The 18,927-nt window shown below is 47.4% G+C and overlaps 1 protein-coding gene across 19 annotated transcripts in view; it reads right to left on the reverse strand.

Moving 5' to 3' along the window:
• Nucleotides 1-18,927, reverse strand: part of SVIL (supervillin) — a 255,524-nt gene that overhangs the window by 8,597 nt on the left and 228,000 nt on the right. For all 19 annotated transcript variants that reach the window (XM_043480288.1, XM_043480289.1, XM_043480290.1 and 16 more), the window contains 11 exons: nt 18,614-18,769; nt 17,281-17,417; nt 16,049-16,196; nt 15,782-15,927; nt 13,411-13,586; nt 10,738-10,882; nt 10,122-10,398; nt 4,115-4,266; nt 1,867-1,972; nt 1,094-1,301; nt 214-347 (listed from right to left, as the gene is read on the reverse strand). In XM_043480288.1, coding sequence (XP_043336223.1) covers nt 214-347; nt 1,094-1,301; nt 1,867-1,972; nt 4,115-4,266; nt 10,122-10,398; nt 10,738-10,882; nt 13,411-13,586; nt 15,782-15,927; nt 16,049-16,196; nt 17,281-17,417; nt 18,614-18,769 — 1,785 coding nt within the window. The remainder of the gene's footprint in view (nt 1-213; nt 348-1,093; nt 1,302-1,866; nt 1,973-4,114; nt 4,267-10,121; nt 10,399-10,737; nt 10,883-13,410; nt 13,587-15,781; nt 15,928-16,048; nt 16,197-17,280; nt 17,418-18,613; nt 18,770-18,927) is intronic.

The following is an 18,927-nucleotide window of genomic DNA, read 5'->3' on the forward strand; positions in this document are numbered from 1 at the left end:
AGAAGCATTCTTTATTAACAACTCTACCCTGACACACACAGTATCTACTTGGCATCATAACTAGTGATAAATGATATTTAGTCTTCTTGTTGGGTTGTTGGCCCGAGAAGACCTGGCCTTGGGATAACTCCTCGTGTGTTGTGTGGAGCACGTGTGCACAAATATTTACATACTGAGGAAGCTGGTGCTTGGAGGCGCCGGATGTGGGCTTACCTTGAAGCATGCAGTCGTAGGCTTTCCGGTCTCTCCTCCCCAGAGCATCCCAGAAGCCCAGGGGCTCCGAGCCTTCATCACACTCATGGATTGTCACTTTGCTGCTGCTATGCAGCCCGGCCTCCAGGGGACATCTGCATGGAGAGAGTCCACCAGTTTCTGTCAGGCCCGGAACTGCGGGCAGGACAGAATTATTCCAGACCACAGCTACAGATGGGTTCAGCATCTGTCCTGCTTTCCAACGAAAATGGTCCTTATAATGAATGACAGCCTGCTGTAGTATGTGAGTGGGTTCTCACCTGGGGCTGTCTAGTGCGCTGTCTCTGGGTTGCGGGCCCCTGTGGGTGCCTGCCTGGAAGAGGAAGGGAACCCAGCATGCAGTGTGCCTGCCCCGGGGACTCTGGTAATGCACTTGGGCAGCTGTCTCCCAGACACCCTTGTCCCCGGAGGGGGTGCCTGACAGTCTGACACAGTGGGTGGTGTCCCAGCTCTCTTCAGCTGAATGTTTGCAAACCTTCCACACCTCTGACAAAACCAGCTCTGATGCCCTAAATGATGTTTGAAATTTGTTCTCTTTTAAATAACCAAGGACCCAGGCTGATAATTCGAGAGCTGAATCACACCTCTGAAGGGGTCTTCTGTCTTCTGCCTTTTATGGAAGCAGGTAAATCCTCAGAAAGTGGGGACAACCCTCAAAGGGAAGGTTTGGGCTGAACGTGTGCCACATGAACTTGGACCTTCAGGGCCCCTGACCTCGTGGGGACCTCCTCACGCTGAGTCACGCTGGACATATGGGGGCATCCACGGGGCCCTTGGGATCCTCAGCCTGCACCCTGGAGGCCCTCATGCAGGGAGAGGTGCTCACACACACAGCACTCACTGGTCCTTGATCTTATTGGCCGCAGTCCGTCCGACCTCCTTCGTGTGGGCCTGGGCTTTGCACCCGTGCCACAGGTAGATGAGGGCTTTGTGGACGTTGAGGACGACCATGGACGTCCTAGACCTGAGGCTGCTGCAGTGACAGGCCACCTCCAGCAAGTTCCCCTCCACGGGCACCTCTCCGCGCACACAGTACAGCCGCCACTCGCCTGCAGGGGGCGCCAGCGGCACAGTTAGGAGGGGACCCTGCCAGGCAGCCCAAGCCCCACTCCTCCCTGTGTCTGGAGGGGCAGGTGGAGGTGAGGCGGCTTCTAACTGAGGCCCAGAAAACAAACCTTTGTGGACTTAGAAACAGGTTGCCGAAAGTTCACGATGCAGAAAAACCAGTTTCACAAAATTTATAAAGACCTACGTAAGTTGTAACAGGCATATTTTAAGAAGCTTGAAAGCTGTTTGTTTTTTAAGATGTTGCTCAACAGAAGTCTCATAATTTAAAAGATAAAATCACTGTTTTTTTTTTTCCCTCCAGGATCCAGTTTAAGGTCATCTTGTGGCCTTCTGCATGCAAAGCTGGATTTTGAAGGCAACTCCATGGAAGGAGGGGGAGGGGTGTGGGCACCCCATAAAGCTGATTTATAAGGCAAACTTCAGGAGGTCATCACTGGTGAAGCCATAGCTACATGAAGAGAGACTTACTCCAAACCCCCACCCCTGTAAAAAATACCTTCCCTGGAGGAAAAACAAAAGAGAATTCCAAGAGTAAGAGTGACTCACTTTGTGTGTTTTCTTCCTCTTCCTCTCGTCTCCCGGAGTGGACCACCATCCCCCCCTGGAAACACTGCAGGAAACAGGGGGGCTCCTTGCCCTGCAGGACTTGGACCTTCCGATTGAAACACATGATAGAGTAATAAGTCACGTGTCCCGGTTCTGCAGTCATAAAAATAACACATGCCTGTGTAGAAAATCTGAAAAATATTGAGAAGGACAAATAAAAGCCAGTGATAATAGCATGATTTATAGAGAACACTATTACAGTTCTAGAGTATAGTTTTCCTATGATACAAAGTATTTTTCAGGTGTACATTTTTCCAAGTAGGATTGATGTTTTATGTTGCTTTTATACCCTGATTTTCTTCAGCTAGTGTTTTTCTATCATCACATGTCCTTTAAAGCATGAATTCTGATATTCAGCGATAGGGATATAATGTGATTAATTTAAACATGTTTTTAATAAAACTTCTCAGCAGTGAGAATGACCAGCACCGACTCAGTGTTTCTGGGGAAAAGAACGATCTCTTTTGCAGCCTCTGGTCACCTCAGTGCATCTGTTAACCCATCAGCGTGAGATGCAACATAGTAACAGTAACCGAGGGTTGAGTCAGCTGACTCTCACTTTGCCAAAGACATTTTCCCTTAAACAGGAAACTGTTAACTGAGTCTGGCAGTTGGGCAGCACTGAAAGGTAGGAAGTGTTTCTCACTGTAAGTTATCAACCTCAGGGCCTACTGTGCATCATTAAGGGCCATTTTGTGCCAGTGATTTTCTATTTCTGCAGTGATTTTCCACCCATTGGATTGATATGAAATGCTCCAATTGGATTAAGACTCAAAACCCTAAGAATGATTTTGAAGGTATGATAAAACATTTGTTTATGGCCTCTACCCCTGCCAAAAAAAAAAAAGCAGTTTAAGTGATCAACTATGAGGAATAAATTAGCTTTCAGTGACGAACGGCTGTTATGTGGAAAATATAGTCCACAGTAAAAAGTATGCATTAAATACTTTTAGGGAAGAGGATTGGTTTTTAGGAACCTGGAAGGCTGAATGCTTGTGGATCTGTTTCTGGAGAAAATACCTCTGCTCTCTTTCCTGATGTTTTTCTTAACTGTTCATCCAAGACAGTAAAAGGATGCTAAGATCTCTGAAACACCAGAATCAACTCTTAATTACCCATAATAAAGGAAGGGACCCGAGGTTAGATAATCCAAACATTAAAAAGGAATGTTTTCAAAACCTTTGACTTTGGGTAGTGGTACCTGCCAGGCATCACACAGGCTCTGGGGTTATGGGGTGGGTAAGACCAGGATAGATATAATTTCTTTGATGCTTATAGAGGAAGAAAGAGAATAAGTAAACAGTGACCGTCCTTTTACATCAGGGTAAGTGCTGTGAAAAAATAAAGCAAAGGGAAAGAGAAGGTGAAGAAAGCACAAGGAGGTGACATCCAGACAGAAACCCAAATCGTGTAAGGTTCCCAGGGAAGTGCCAGGCCGGGGAAATCAGTGCAAAAGCCCTGCAGTGGGCAGAAAGAGGGAGGAACCATAAAAAGGTGGGACTGGCCTGAACAGGTGTACAAGACGAGGGAGCTTGGGAGGGTATAGGCCTGACACCAGGAGACCCTTAGATGGTGGTCCGGGTGTGATGGAGAACAGAGTGGGCAGGGCATCATCTGATGGGTCCTAGAAAAATCACCCAGGCTGCCATGGGGGATGCAGGCCATGGGAAGACTCAGTCTTTACATCCGTCTCTGATACTTCCTGAGGATGGATTTGTGTAAGTGGAGTAACTGATCAAAGTGTGAACACTTTAAGGTTCCTAAGCCAAAGCTGCTTTTCAGGGTGGCTGTTTCAATTTATACTTCCCAGCAGGGGCGGGCATGGGCACCCATCCTCCTGAATCCCCACCAGCCCTGGGTCCATTATTTTAAAACACTTCTGCCATTTTAGGAGTGGAAAGTGGCATCTTTGTCCTATGTACAATTCCTTGATGATCAGTTAAATGAAAACTTAAAAAACACTCACGGGCTCTTTAAACTTAATTTTTGGATTTACTATTTGCAGATATACTTTAAGGCCATATTATAAGAGGTCTGCCTTCCTGGCCAGGGAGGTGATGAAAGAGGAGACAGAGCCTGAAATACAGAGAAGCCGGATCAAGACTAAGGAGGCTTTGGACAATGCTGTCCTCTGTTCCTGAGAACCAGGTCCTCCCTGGTTTGCGGCGCATCTGCCTCCGGGACTTACCTGGGCCCCCCTTTCCTCGTCCAACTCCACCGTCATCAGGGCCGACGTGCCCTTCTCGCTCACGGTCGACTGGCGGCCTTGCCAGAAGAAGTAGACACACTTCTCTTTGCCAGCCACCCTGACCGAGTGCTCCCCCTTCTGCCGGCTTCCCACTGCAAACACAAAGGACAGCAGAGCGTGGGGTGAGCAGGGGATAAACTGCGAGAAGAGCCAGCGTGCAGCTCAGGCCTCCAGACTCTGAGGACAAACAGCAGAGGCACAGCCCTGGGGCGCAGGGCTGGGGAGAAGTCATTTACAGCGGAGGGAACGTTGATCTTGTTGGCCACTAGAAGAGAGAGAAACTACCTTTCTTCCAGCTAATGGACCCCAAGCCGGAGGAAAATGATCTCCAGGCCCTCCTGATACCCCAAGATAAACACCTATCATCTGGGGAGATAGTAGGCCATCCAGGTGTATGTAACAGAAAAGTGTGGACACCAGAGCAGGCCTGGGGCACCTGATTGACACAAGCTCAATTTTCATGTTTCACCAACCTTTGGCAGACGATTTGCTGGTGGAGAAAAGATACTGTAAACAACAGTTGGGCCAGCTTTAAGCACGAAGGAAAAAATGTCATCTGCTAAGACTATTTAGTAAAAAAAACACTTTGAAGTCTCCAAGTTACGTCAGAAGTGGGAGAGAAATTGCGGACCTATCACTTTCACAAAATAACCTGGGCTTTAAGTGATGACTGCCACCAGGGCTGCAGCCAGGATGAAGGGCTGGTTAGTCTCATTGCTGGGACCTTGCGGGCACTGGAGAGACCGCAGCACACAGAACGCGGACCCCACTGAGGGACAGTCACGGAAAGTGATCTGGGTGAGTGGCCACTTCTGACAGTAGTTCAGACCCCAGACCGTCACCTTTAGGAAGAGATCTGTCTCCAGACTCCCTCATTTGTTTGTTCAGTAAATATTTACTAACCACCTACTGTGTGCCAGGGCAATGATGGTGAGCAAGGTGACTTCAGAGGGTGTCAGTGCTGAGAGGAGAAGACAGGGGATGTGACAGGGAGCAGGCTGAGCGATGCTGGAGTCTGGTGGGGAAGGCCTTTTGGAGGAGGTGCGTAAGGCCTTTTGGAGGAGGTGCGTAAGGGAGGCCTGAATGACCGTGACCAAGAGGCAGAGCGCTCTAGGCTGAGTGACGTCAGGAGACTAAGATCCCCACTCAGATGCCCAGGTGGTCCTGGGTGGGATCAGCTCAGGGAGGATGCAGGTGCCTGTGACACCCATGTATATTAAAAATCAAGAAGAATAAACACATGTACACCAAAGGGGAACAGAGGGGTGGGTGGGATGGGTTGGGATTGACATTTATATTGTACTGTGTATAAAATAGGTAGTTAATGAGAACCTAATAGCACAGGGAACTCTACACAGTGGGGACCTATATGGGAAGGAAATTGTAACAAGATGGGATATAGATATACACACACATAGAGCTGATTCACCTTGCTGCATAGCAGAAACTAACACAGCATTGTAAAGCAGCTATAAAACTCCAATAAAAAATTAAAAACATAAAAATACCAAAAATAATAATTGGACTCTCTGGGGTTCTATATGACCTCCATTTTTCTCAACCCCAGTCTCAATGACAAAATCACAGTTGTCTTAAGGTTTGAAGGTAAGAAGAAAGCTCAATTATTCCAAGTTTCTGAGGGGTCAGGGGCCATATTTATGTGACTTCTTTCGGTCTTTTTATCGAGGTACTCGAACAGCTTTCATAAATGATTATGATAATTCTTAAAGGATTCTGACCAAGCTCAGGCCTTCGCACCTTCCACTGTGAACCTGAAATTGTCAAGTCTGTGTACCTCTCGGTGCACCAAGCAAATAGGAACCACCCCATGAATAGATGTTACATGTCCACAGTTAATTTGGAAGCCACTCGAAAGTTTTGCCAGTTTAGGTAGGAACAGAAGTTCTCTTTGTTTAGCAATCCCACACTCTTCAAAGCAATGAAAATTAGTCAAATCAGCTAGACTGCTACTAGGGAGAGATATGCTTAAAAGATATCACAGCAGTCTACACATCTTGGAATTTGTTACCAGTCTGTTAAATATATATGTTCGTATTTAAATAATCAATGTTTTGCACCCTAACATTCTAAAACGGGCTCGCCTACATATACCTAAAATAGGACTATATTCCCTTAAAAATATTGCATAAAAGTTTTCACAAATTTTCCTTGCAATTTTCTTCCGCATACCCCGAATTTAATCCTGTGTACAACTTACTTTTTGATGCATGTATTGATTTTTAGTTTTAGCGAAGGTTAGGCTGTATTAGTTAAGCTCTATATTAAGAGCTCCTGGACTGTCGTCTTTGCAGCCTTGACCCGAGGCTGAATGTAACATGTCGCTGCATGCTGCCATCCACCTGCTTCCAAGAGGAAGGTCGTTGCCACGAGTTGCGTTTAGAAGTAACAGAATGCAGGTGGTGGGTGCTCGGCACGTGGCCTTGCAGCCGGCCTCCTACAATAGGAACTCGACTCCTGCGTGGGGCCCCAGTGGGGCCCGACCCAGCATCACTGGGTACCCCAAGCTGCCTGTTCCTTGACCCCGTGGGGACCTGAGCCACATCCTGCAGCATCTGAGGCGGCATCTGGGGCGGGACATTGACCACTGGGGCCTCCAGTCTCCCGTGTCACAGTTCACGTCCCAGGGAGCAGACTGCCCAGAGTCAGCCAAGAGGGCACCAGTGCTGTGTCACAGGAGCTGCTTTCTGCCGGGCCTGCCCAGAAGGGCGCCTTGAATTCAACCCCCTTTGCAGGTGCAGTCCTTGTGGGCCTGAGAGATGTGGGGACTGGGCCAGCTGTCACCAAGGGACCAGGGCTTCTGTGATGACCACAGAGCAGCTGCAAATGCTATTTGGCTGTGCTTTTCTGCTCCCAGAGGGACAGCCTGGAACTGAACGCTGTCCAGCCTCCCTTAATCCTCTGCAGCTGGGCTTCATCAAAGCTGTCACTTTGTCCATAAAGGTGCCTGCCGCAGGGTCTGGCTGTGACATGTACCTTGTGTTCACTGGGGAGAAACACAAAGTATCTGCCCAGGTCACATCAGCATTTCTTAGCGGGGGCCTCTCAGAAATCTGGTATCTGTTTTTTAAATTCATTTTCATATAGTCTTAGTCATCCATTTACTGACCATTATTTCTTAAGGAGACAAGTAAATTTCAGACAGCAGCTCCCCCATCTGGTTTTGTAAAACAACAAGCCCCTTCCCTTCCTCTACTTTTAAGGCTGAGGATGGCGGGTGCTCTTGAAAGTTGCTCCTTATTGGTCCCATGTCCACAACATCGAAGGTTAGTAGATCTTTTCCCACTAAATTCCCACTGATTATCTCAACTGCCAAGCAGCACAGATGAGTATTCAGCGTCCAACTTGGCAGCTCACCCCAGAGTTTAAACCCACAAGAGAGACCCTCTGGGAACTTCTATCACTGGGGTTGGACCCATGGTATCTCATCTTCCAGTTCAATGCAGGAGCTATGCTGAGAAGGTCAACAATGATGATGTCTGCACCTCTTATGTGCTAAACATCCCACATACCTGATCCTAGGACCCTGCAAGTGGGGTATTACAATCTCTATTTGCCAGGTGAGTAAACCAAGGCTCAGTCAGGTTATGTAAATTTCCCCAACTTGCACAGCTAGTGGCCCCTGAGAATATTCAGACCCAGGCTGTAGGGTCCCTGGGTCTGGGGCCTTTCCTCCAAGCTGGGAGGCCTTGGGGAGAAAAGCGGTCTTGAGTGTCCAGTCCTATGTCCTGTGACTGTCCAGTCACACAGTCCCTAAAAAAGTGTCTTATTCCTTAAATATAAGACCTGATACCATAAAACTCCTAGGAGAGAACATGGGCAAAACATCCTATGACAGAAATTACAACAGTGTTTTCTTAATGTCAGTCTCCTGAGGCAATAGAAATCAAAGCAAAAATAAATGGGACCTAATCAAACTTACAAGCTTTTGCACAGCAAAGGAAACAAGGAAAAAAAAAGAAAAGACAACCTATGGGATGGGAGAAAATACTTAAAAATGATGTAACTGACAAGGGTTTAATCTCTAAACTATACAAATAGCTCATACAACTCAACAACAGAAAACAACCTAATTGAAAAATGGTTGTTTAGATCTTCTGCCCAGAAGATCTAAATAAGACATTTTTCCAAAGAAGACATAAAGATGGCTAGTAGGCAGTTGAAAAGATGCTCAACATCATTAATTATTAGAGAAATGCAAATCGAAACCACAATGAAGTATCACCTCTTAACCATTCAGAATGACCGTCATTTAAAAATCTACAAATAAATGCTGGAGAGAGTGTGGAAAAAAGGGAACCCCTCCTACACTGTTGGTGAGAATGTAAGTTGGTGCAACCATGGTGGATAACAGGTTCCCCAGAAAACTAAAGCAAGAATTACCATATGATCCAGCAATTCCATTCCTGGGCATATAACCAGAAAAAAACTGTTAATATAATTGAAAAAGATACATGCATCCCTATGTTCATAGAAGCACAATTTACAATAGCCAAGACATGAAAGCTACCCAAATGTCCATGGACAAATGATGGATAAAGAAGATGTGGCATAAAGACACACACACACACAATGAAATGTTCCTCAGCCATAAAAAAGAATGAGAGAATGCCATGTGCAGCAACACAGACGGAGAGATGATCATACTAAGTAAGAAAAAGACAAATGCTCTATGACACCACTTGTATCTGGAATATAAAATACAACACAAATAACCTTGTCTCCAAAACAAAACAAGACTCATAAAGAACAGACTGGTGGTTGCCAGAGCGGGAGGGGACGTGGGGAGGGGCAGACTGGGAGTCTGAGACCAGCAGAGGCAAACCAGTCATACAGGAGGGACACACAGCAAGGTCCTACCGTACAGCACAGGGACTGTATTTAATATCCTGTGATGGACCATAATGGAAAAGAATATGAAAAGGATATGTATGTGTGTGTGTGTGTGTATTTGAATCATTCTGCTATACAGCAGAAATTAATACAACACTGTCGATCAACTATACTTCAATAATATAAATTTTAGAAGTGTCCTCTTTATAGAGTGGGTGCTCGGTAAATGCCACCTGTTGAGTAACAGATGTATAGCGGATAAATTAGGTAAGAAACCAAGTGGTTCTAAGTCAGTGTTTGAAAGCCAACAATGGAATGCCCTGTGCCCGGCGGGGCAGCCACACCCGGAAGGTGAGGGGGCCAGGAGGAGGTGACAACTCCCTTGGCAAGTGAAACTCGGAGTCAACAGGTTGTGACATGAACTGTCTCTAAATGCGTAGGAATGAGGGACACTGGATCACTTGACTTGTGGCTGCTGCTTGGCAAGAAAAAGGGATTATTTCTCCCCAGCCCACCGCTCTCCGCCCTCGCTGCGCCTAGTGCAAAGCACGCCATGGAGTGTTTTGTTCTTTTGCCGCGTGACGAGCACAGCGCTGTGGGGTCCGTGGGGAGGTGGGACCATGTATTTACTCTGCCAGATCCATAGAGCACTGCTGGACTCTCAGCCTTGGAGGAAATACTTCTATCAGTCTGAATAAATCTTTTTGTGCATGGATTGACTGTGATGACACCATTTGGTTTCAGTTCTGAACCATTGGCTGTGTGTTCCTTCCATTTCGGCAGCATCCAACCATGGGGTAAATAGTAATGTCATATGGAGGCAAAATCACTGCTTTTCTAGAAGATCTTTGGGGATGGGGCAGGGGAGGGAGCAAGGGTAGCCGGGAAACCTTACCATGCCAGGCAGCTAGAGGGAAGCACCAGGGATGCTAGCCATGCTGGGGTGTTAGGAATCTATTCCCGAGGTTCTCACGAGGAATGACTAGACTGGCTCCTGCACCGGAAGCTGGGGGCAGACACACACTCACTCTGGATCTGGCGGCCACAGTCACAATGCCCACGGCGGTGCTGGGAGGACACAGAAGTGCTCACTGACCTGCGGTGCTCACGATGAACTTCCACTTGACCACGTAGGCGTCGCCCTCGTGGAACTGCCCGATGCTCTGCTTGGGGAGCCTGCTGTAGTCGAACTCCAGGATGTGCCAGACGTCCACCGAGACACTGGCGATCTCAAACTGCCTCCGGTCGTCCCCTTCCACCAGCCCGTAGCCTCGGCCCACGTTGACCCCATCCAGCACGGTGCCGGCTGTTGTCTGGGGCACCGGAACCATCCGTGTCACATCGTAAGGCTTGACCTCCGCCCGGGCATCGTCCTAGGAGGGAACGCAGACATACTGGCTCAGCTGCCTCTGCATCCGCAGCTATAGCATCACTGCTTCCCTAGTGATGGGATAGCCTCAGAGGACGGCATTGAGGCTGTCCAGTGCATTTCAGGAAAGGCTGCATTTAGGGGACTCACAGACATGACTGACTGTGACACCTATAAACCGGGAGGTGGAAACACGGCTATTTTCACCTCCTGGAGTCAGAATGTAACTGGAAACTGGTTTGCTGTTCTACTTCCAAACCCCAGGAGGGCTTTTAGCACCCAAGCCCCTTTGGCATGGACTCAAACCGAGCCCTGAGGTTTGGGGCTTGATCATCCTGAATACCTTGTGCTGCGCAAGTTCGCTGGCGTTCTTCTCATTAGGTCTCTTCAGTTCCGTCCAATCAAGAAATTTCTCTTTGAACAAGATTGTCTCGTTGTGTTCTGTAAGCCTCCCAAATATTGCCCAGTCAGGCCGCCCCTGTCCTTTTCTGCAGGGTGGGGGTGGGGTGGGAGGAGTGGATGGGAAAAGAACCAAGATTAAATAAGTCACGTTGAAATTAAGAAGTCCAAACCCAGCACACGTGGCTAGTGAGAAGACCAAACACGTAAACAGTATACAGAGTGGATGGTTTGTTTTCACTGATGTGACCCGATAAATGACATTTTCTTATTTTAGCCTGAAGCCTTGTATGGTTTTGTTTCCTTGGAGTTGATGTGCCTGAATGTGACATGATCCACCTCAGGACTGGACTTGCCTTGCATTCTAGCAAATCTGCACATTGGGGTCCCCGAGGGCAATGGGCTAGTCTGGGAGTTCAGCAAAGGCAGGAGTCACAGGCATGTCTCTCTTGCCTGCTTTATTCTGCCCACGGTCATCCAAAGGGTCTCAGCATGTTTCCTTCAAGTTCATGAATAGATGGAGGGATCTGTGTTCACCCTGAGTTCTCTTTTTAAGTCATGTCACAATGGAGATTGCCAGTCTCCAGGAACAAATTCTCCTCTGTTCCCTAAATGAACATATCCTCATAGATCATAGAGTGAGTTTGTGCACATGTATGTCTAGGTCACTGGATGGGAAGCAGGTGAGCAGAACACAATGAAAAGAGAAAGGAAGCCGCCCAGCCCAGTCAGGAGGTCCGTACTGTCTTGGGATCTCAGAATCCAGCATTGAGCTTGGAACATGGCTAACTTAGAAATAGGTAGAGCTGAGAAAAGACGTGCAGAAGAGGGTGAGCCCTAAGGATAAGGTGAAGGTGTTTCTCATCCTTCCTAATCAGCCTTGGCTTGTGAATTGGTCCATCAGATGGATGGGCAGTGCTTCCTGGGCCCTGTGGTGGCCCCTGCTTCATCACGTCCTATTTGGTCCAGACCACAGTTTCTGGCATCACAGCTAAGGCACACCAAGGGGCTGCCTGTTTTCAAAGGGACCCGAAAGGATGAGGCACTGTATGCAAACACTTCCCCTGTGAACTCTAGTGGGACTTCAGGAACCAAATATCAGCAACTATGGAAAATTCAGGACTACCTTGAAGGCTATGGTCCTTAACAGAAAATAGCCGAGTGACTGTCTTTTATCTAAATTCCACTCTGCAGACTTGCTAAGGTGCTTATAGAATGAGCACTTTGGTCTCAGCTTAGAAATTCATCTTGGATACTGTGAAGCCAGGAGCACGGCCAGCAGGCCTGCAGTGTGAGGGCGTGAAGCTGGTGACCCTCCCCTCTGTCCTGACTCGTGGGTCTGAGCTGGGTGAAGTCATGACGCCTCGGTGGTTTCAGTCTCCTGTCTGTTAAGAAGGGCTGGGTGCTCCACTTTGCCTGCACCTTAAAATCCCCGGGGAGCTTTTAAGACATGCTGACACACAAGCCCCACCCACCTGGAATTGAAAACACATCTCCCGGGCTGGGCCCACCAAATGCATTTTTTTCCAAAGCTCCTCCAGTGTTTCTGATCTCAGAGGCACTGAGAGCCAGCGGGTGAGATGCCCACTCCTCTGTATTTTCAGATCTCAGATGATGTCATGATCGAACTGTCCATCACACAGATTTTATGCTTTGGTATTTTTTTCTTTTACTATAGCAAGTAAAATATTCCTTTTTGTCTTAGATTTAGTTCTTAAAAAAACTAGTTGTTTCAGTACTAATTTTGTTAAATGTGCTTAAAAAGGATTTGAAAACTTTTCACCTATACTGACATTATATATTTTTTTTACACTGACATTATTTTGAATTTTTTCTGTAATGACAATGAATAAAATCAAGAATTGGGTTTTAAAACAGGAAACTAGGTAGGATTGTTGAGATCTGTATATAAGTTCAATGGAAAACATTAAAAAGCAGTTTCAATGTGCCATTTGCATCAATTTCTAATGTATTATGTGGCAGGCATAATTTAAAGGCACTTCTTTTTCCTGATAGTTATGAAATAAAAAACACTGATCCTTTGGACGTAAGAATTTTTTTTGTCAAGATCATCTTTCTGAGAGTTTTGTGCATCTTTGGCCGATTTGCCAAGATGACTTTAAATAAAGTCCAGTAGACTATAGGAAATAATTACAGTCATTACTTCAATACCACATCCTCCCTCCCAGCAAAAGGGCCAAAACCTTATCTAAATAAATGGTGGATCCTGGAATTCAAGGGCTATGCTGGGAAGGTGTGAAACCAGACAGAGAGGCATGGTTTCCACAGCTTTAGATCCATGGCTGGATTCCAAGACTTGGCAAGCTTTTCAGATGAGCAAGCCATTTGTTTAAACAACTGCTATTCATCTGGCACAACAGCACCTGAATGATGCAGGTGGCACCGATTTACTTTAAGAAATGACATATAACAGGAACACCATCCAGACGACCTCTCCATCCGTACTTCTGTATTTGTTAGGGAAAAGCTAAAGCACTGTTCCTTTTGTGAATAATCATGGTACTGCATTGTGATCATTTATGAAAAGTAAAACCCATGAAAGGGGATGGTTAATCACTGCGGTGAGGGGTGGTGGTGGCCGAGGGCCCAGCAGTACCTGGGAATGAGGGGATTGCATTCCCCAGGATCCAGCGGGTTGATGTCACAATTCTCGTAGTCAAAGGTTCCATTCCACAAGTGCTTTGCCAGCTGAAAGGCGATTTTCCGTTGTGCTAATGTGACTTCTTTTCCATGCCACACGTAAACTTCACTCCCAAAATCAAACACCAGTACCTGGGGCAATGGCACAGAAAAATCTGTTAACTCCAAGGACAAGTTCTAGTTGACAGGGTCTCTAGTGACAGTGAGTTAGACAGGCGATGATTTAAATCCTAATGGAGCATTCAGTGCAGACACAAAGAGACCTGGCAGCTAGCGCCATCCTGCCAAGCCAGCCTCCACTCCGTGGGTGTGATGTCTGTCTTGTTGACCTAATTGCCCAAGTTACCCCCTCCTCTGAAGGCTCAGGCCATGTAGCACTGCTGAGGCATAAGAGCTATTTAGGCATGTCTTCCTCCGTCCCCCATACTCCCTCCCCTCCCTTGTCACTCACCACAGGCAACCTCACGTGGCCTGAAGACCCAGCGACTGTACTCTGCCCTCTGCAATTCCGAGACCCTCAAGGGCAGAGAGAAACCTGTACTTACATTCGCAGTTGGGCTCACTAGGGCTCATTTGCTGAATGAATACATGAACACAATGCTATTTCTTATTTCTGTGCCTGTTGCTTGTTCTATGCTTTCTTGCTAGAATAATTCCTGTCTTCATTTCCAACCTTCCCCGATAGCTCAGTTGGTAAAGAATCTCTTTACCAACTGCAATGCAGGAGACCCCGGTTCAATTCCTAGATGAGGAAGATCCCCCGGAGAAGGGATAGGCTACCCACTCCAGTATTCTTGGGCTTCCCTGGTGGCTCAGCTGGTAAAGAATCCACCCGCAATGCGGGAGACCTGGGTTCGATCCCTGTGTTGGGAAGATCCCCTGGAGAAGGGAATGGCTACCCACTCCAGTACTGACACAACTGAGCGATTTTTACTTTTCATTTCCAGCAATCCAGATTCTACTTAAGAATAGTAGAATTATTATTACTAAGCAAACTAAGTAGAATTACTAAGCAAACGACTCAATTTCACCTTATCATTAAAATTATTCCTGGTTACTTCTTCTTCTGTGACAGTGTTTTTCCCTTTAAATGCCCATTCACATCAGACAATCAGTTTAGCTCTGGATGACATTCTTTCTAATACTTTTCTACCCAATGAAATTTAAAGTCCCTTTGTGTCTTCCACTTTCTTCTCCACACTCAGAATACGTGATGGTCCTGGATGTATATACTCACTCACACACACACTCACACACGTATACACACATACAAACACATGTATGCATGTGCGCTCATTTGCTTCAGTCATGTTTGATTCTTTGTGACCTTATGGACTGCAGCCTGCCAGGCTCCTCGGTCCATGGGATTCTCCAGGCAAGAGTACTGGAGTGGGTTGCCATGCCCTCTTCCAGGGGATCTTCCTGACCCAGGGATCGAACCCACGTCTCCTGCAGCTCCTGCATGGCAGGTGGATTCTTTTACTGTTGAGCCACTGGGGAAGCCCACAAACATATATAAAATATTAAATATAAAATTAAATATTTAATATATATTTAATAAATACTTATCAGAAAAAACAAAAACATGTTATTTATATTTAATAAATCTTATGTGAGAAATAAAAATTTATGGGTTTACTTGGAAAACCTAAAAATTATATATATACCTATGATTCCTGAAACTTAAGGACTGAAAAATGTTTTTTATACAAAAATCAAGAGACAGGCCTGAGTCATATTTATGTTTGGCCCCAAATAGAAAAGCCTTCAAATGCCCCATGCCTCCTCGGAACAACATTTGTAACTCTGTATTAGCAACCAGGTGGCGCGATGGTAAAGAATCTGCCTGCCAGTGCAGGACATTTGAGACAAGGGTTCAATCTCTGGGTTGGGAAGATCCTCTGGAGGAGGAAATGGCAACCCGCTTCAGTATTCTTGCCTGGGGAAATCCAATGGACAGAGGAGCCTGGCGGGCAACAGTCCATGGGGTCGCAAAGAGTCAGACACAGCTTAGTGAATAAACAACAGTTAGCATCTAAAGACGGCAGTAATGATTTGAAATCACAAATTGGTAGCCTTTAAAAACATATTTCTGGGGACTTCCCTGGTAGTCCAGTGGTTAAGAACGCAGTTCTTCTACTGCAGGGGCCGTGGGTTCGATCCCTAGTTGGGGAACTTAAGATCTCACATGCTTCAAGGTGCAGCCAAAAAAACCCAAACAAGATGTCTCTGGTCTGTGATGCACACTAACCCTGGCTAGTGTCTGTTGGGCACTTCCTGTCTGTTTTCCTGGGCAGCCCAGGGCCAAGGCAGAGTCGTCACCATACCTCTTTTGACTGCAGGAGGGAGCACTTTGGGATCTTCCCCCAGTAGTCATCATCAGGGACGAGTTTGTCATCCATCAGACGGTAAATGCAGTTGGTTTCTATTATGGCTGTTTCATACAGCTCATCCTCCTTTGGGTCTCCGGCGGCTTTGGGATAAGAACAGTAAGGGGATGTTATGTTTTCCACTGGAGAGTGGCTGGTTTGGAAGAAGGAAGGAGGAGAGGAGAAGAAGTAGCCAGTCTTCTCTGAGATGCGGTAAACTCTTACATTGGTAACTGGCTTGGCCGCCCAGAAGCTTCCAGAAGTCTTTGGCTGCATGTGTGTGTGTATTAATTCCTTCTTCAACAGTCTGGATGTAAGTTGCTCTACAACCAAGTTCCCTCTTGGTCTGAATTAAACTCGCAAGTTCTGAGGCCTAAACAGAGAGAGGAACACAGTTACCTGGGCAGAGAAGTCCAAGGCCAGGTGGTGGATGGGCTAAGGCTGAAATCAGAGAAGAGAAATGGTGCGTGTCTGAAAGGAAAACCTCGTGACCACGGGGGCCGGGGGCACTGGTTGGGGGTTGTCTACAAAGTCAAGAAAATGTAACTAAAGGACTAGGGGGAATCCATTCTTTACAGCAACAGTTCTTAGTCTTAAATTCAATAGATCATCCGTGATGCTTTGTAAAAACACCCATTCTACTAATCAGCCATAAAAAACAAAATTTGTAGCAACATGGATGCAACTACAGATGATCATACTAAGTGAAGTCAGAAAGAGAAGGACAAATACCATATGATGTCATACATGGAGTCTAAAAAATGAACCTATCTATGAAACAGAAAGACTCACAGACATAGAGAGCAGACTTGTGGCTGCCAAGGGGGAGGAGAGTTGGGGGAGGGATGGAGTAGGAGTTTAGGATTAGAGATGCCAACTAGCATATGTAGGATGGATAAACACTGAGGTTCTATCATATAGCACAGGGAACTATCATTCAATATCCTGGGAAGAAAAACAATATGAAAACGAATGTATGTGTAACTGAACCACTGTGCTCTACAGCAGAAATTAACTCTGTAAATCAGAAATGAACATTGTAAATCAACTATACATCAATTAAAAATCAGTAAGTCAATAAAAAGAAAAAAAGTACCCATTTCCTGGTCTTTTCCCATTAAAACCTCACTCAGTACATCAGAGAAGGAACTTCATTAGCACCTGGGATAAACAATTTGGAAGTGATGGGTCAGTTCCTTTCTTCTACAGGAGAAACGATGAACCAGGACTTAAAACCTGGGGGCATAGCTCAGACTCCTTTGAAAACATCTCCCTGAAACACTTAATGAAAGCTCATGGCAGAGGCTTTCTGGAAAAGAAAGAAGACTGTCCCCTCTCACTTGAAGGAAACACTGAGCCTTTGAGAAGCTCTCTAGGGGTCTGGCCACTGGAAGAATGTCCTGTCTGTGTCTAAAGGAGACGCAGAACCAAGCTACTCTCATTCCTCAGACACCGACCTTCGCCTTCTCGATCACGTTGGCAAACTCTCCGACCCACAGGAAGCAGTGATGGGGCGAGAGCAGGAGGAAGCAGTCCCCGCTGTTGAGGGAGGAGGCGCGAGGCTCCACCAGCCGCGTCTGCACGTGTCTTCTTCCTGAACACGGGGCAGAGGTCACTGTCTCTCCGAAAGGAGCCCCAGCAGGACCCGCTGGGAAGCATCCCACATCCAGAGCAGCCCTGCTCCTGACTCTGCCTCTGACCAGTCTCCTCTGCTCACCTGAGCTCCCGTGACCTGGGGGACCTAGGTCACAGCCTCGTGGATGACTTTCCCTGGTGGCATGTCCCAAGAGTCGCCACCAGGACCACTAGCCGTGTCCTGTTACAGCGCGTGGATCCATTAAGGCTCCCTCCCCAGGGATGTTGGCAAACACCCTATTTCCCCTCTCCCACTCCTCTCCTGGTCTCTCTCCACTCAGCCCACCTCCTACACTTAACAGCCTCTGTGGGCTGGGTGATCAGAGAGCCCTTCAGACAACCTCCTGGTCCTTGGACACCCTGAGTCTACAGAGGAACCAGCTTAGAGGGAAGTACTGCATTGTGCAGCTTCCAACACCTTCTCCTAAATGGTTTCCATCTCCCCACAGTCACACCAATAGTGCCGTCCCAGCGCTACAACACGGGAATGGAGGCGGGGGTCTGCCTTGTCACTGGTCTTCTAAATACGCTACAAAGGACAGTGGTCATGCAGACACATACTGGAAACTGCCAGCGAAGCAGAGGATACGCCCTCCTTGTCTTGAGCTTGAATCTACAGCAGGGCTCCTGGGGGCAGCTAATCCCTGGGGGGCAGCCCAGAGCCCTCTGGCTGCGGGGGAAGGCTCCTTGTTAAAGATGGGGAGGGAGGGTGCTGGCCACCCCTCCGTGCTCCCTCGCTCCCTTCTCTGAGAACGCCCATCTCTCCCTCTGGCTCCCTGACTCCTGCTGACCCCAGTGAGGACGAGAGTGGGGCGAACACTCTGATGGCCGTGGGGGCATCTGGTGACCTCAGGCAGTGTGTGGCCAGGGTCACGGGAAGGAGCGCAGCAGCAAGAGCTGGGATTCTGGGATCAGATGGACCAGGGTCAAAGTCAGCTCTGCCGCTCAGCAGCTGTGGGGACCTGGGGCCCGTCACCAAGCTCAGGGGCCGAATGCTTCCCACCTCGTGGGATTTTGCAAAGCTGGGGTTAGATGCAAGGGTGCCCAGTGGGCTCTCTAGAAGTGTGCGTTCCCTCCTCCTGTCAGGCAAGTGGGGGAAACTCAGGCCTCCAGACAAAACCCAGGGTCGTGTGTGGTCCTCTCAGCTCTCAATACCTTTAACCTGCAGCAGCATCAGCTTCTTGTAGGGCACTGCGCTGTTGTTGGAATTCTGTTCTGTCAGGTTGACGCTCCGCAGGCTGACGTTGCTGAAGTTTTCTTTGCTGGCTAACCCTGCCAGGGTGACTTCTGAGAAGCTGGAGTTGGCGGACACTGGGAGGATCGAAGGATGAAACAGCACAGGGCAGTGAGACATTCGGGAGAAAAGACAAGGTTTATACTCAGCGATCATGCATAACTGTACCACTGCTTTTTTCTTTTCAAGCTAGTCCTGGTGGGTTAAAACATACTCTAGTCTGATGAACTATGCA

The sequence above is a fragment of the Cervus canadensis genome, chromosome 10 (assembly GCF_019320065.1).
Source record: "Cervus canadensis isolate Bull #8, Minnesota chromosome 10, ASM1932006v1, whole genome shotgun sequence".
Lineage (NCBI taxonomy): Eukaryota > Metazoa > Chordata > Mammalia > Artiodactyla > Cervidae > Cervus > Cervus canadensis.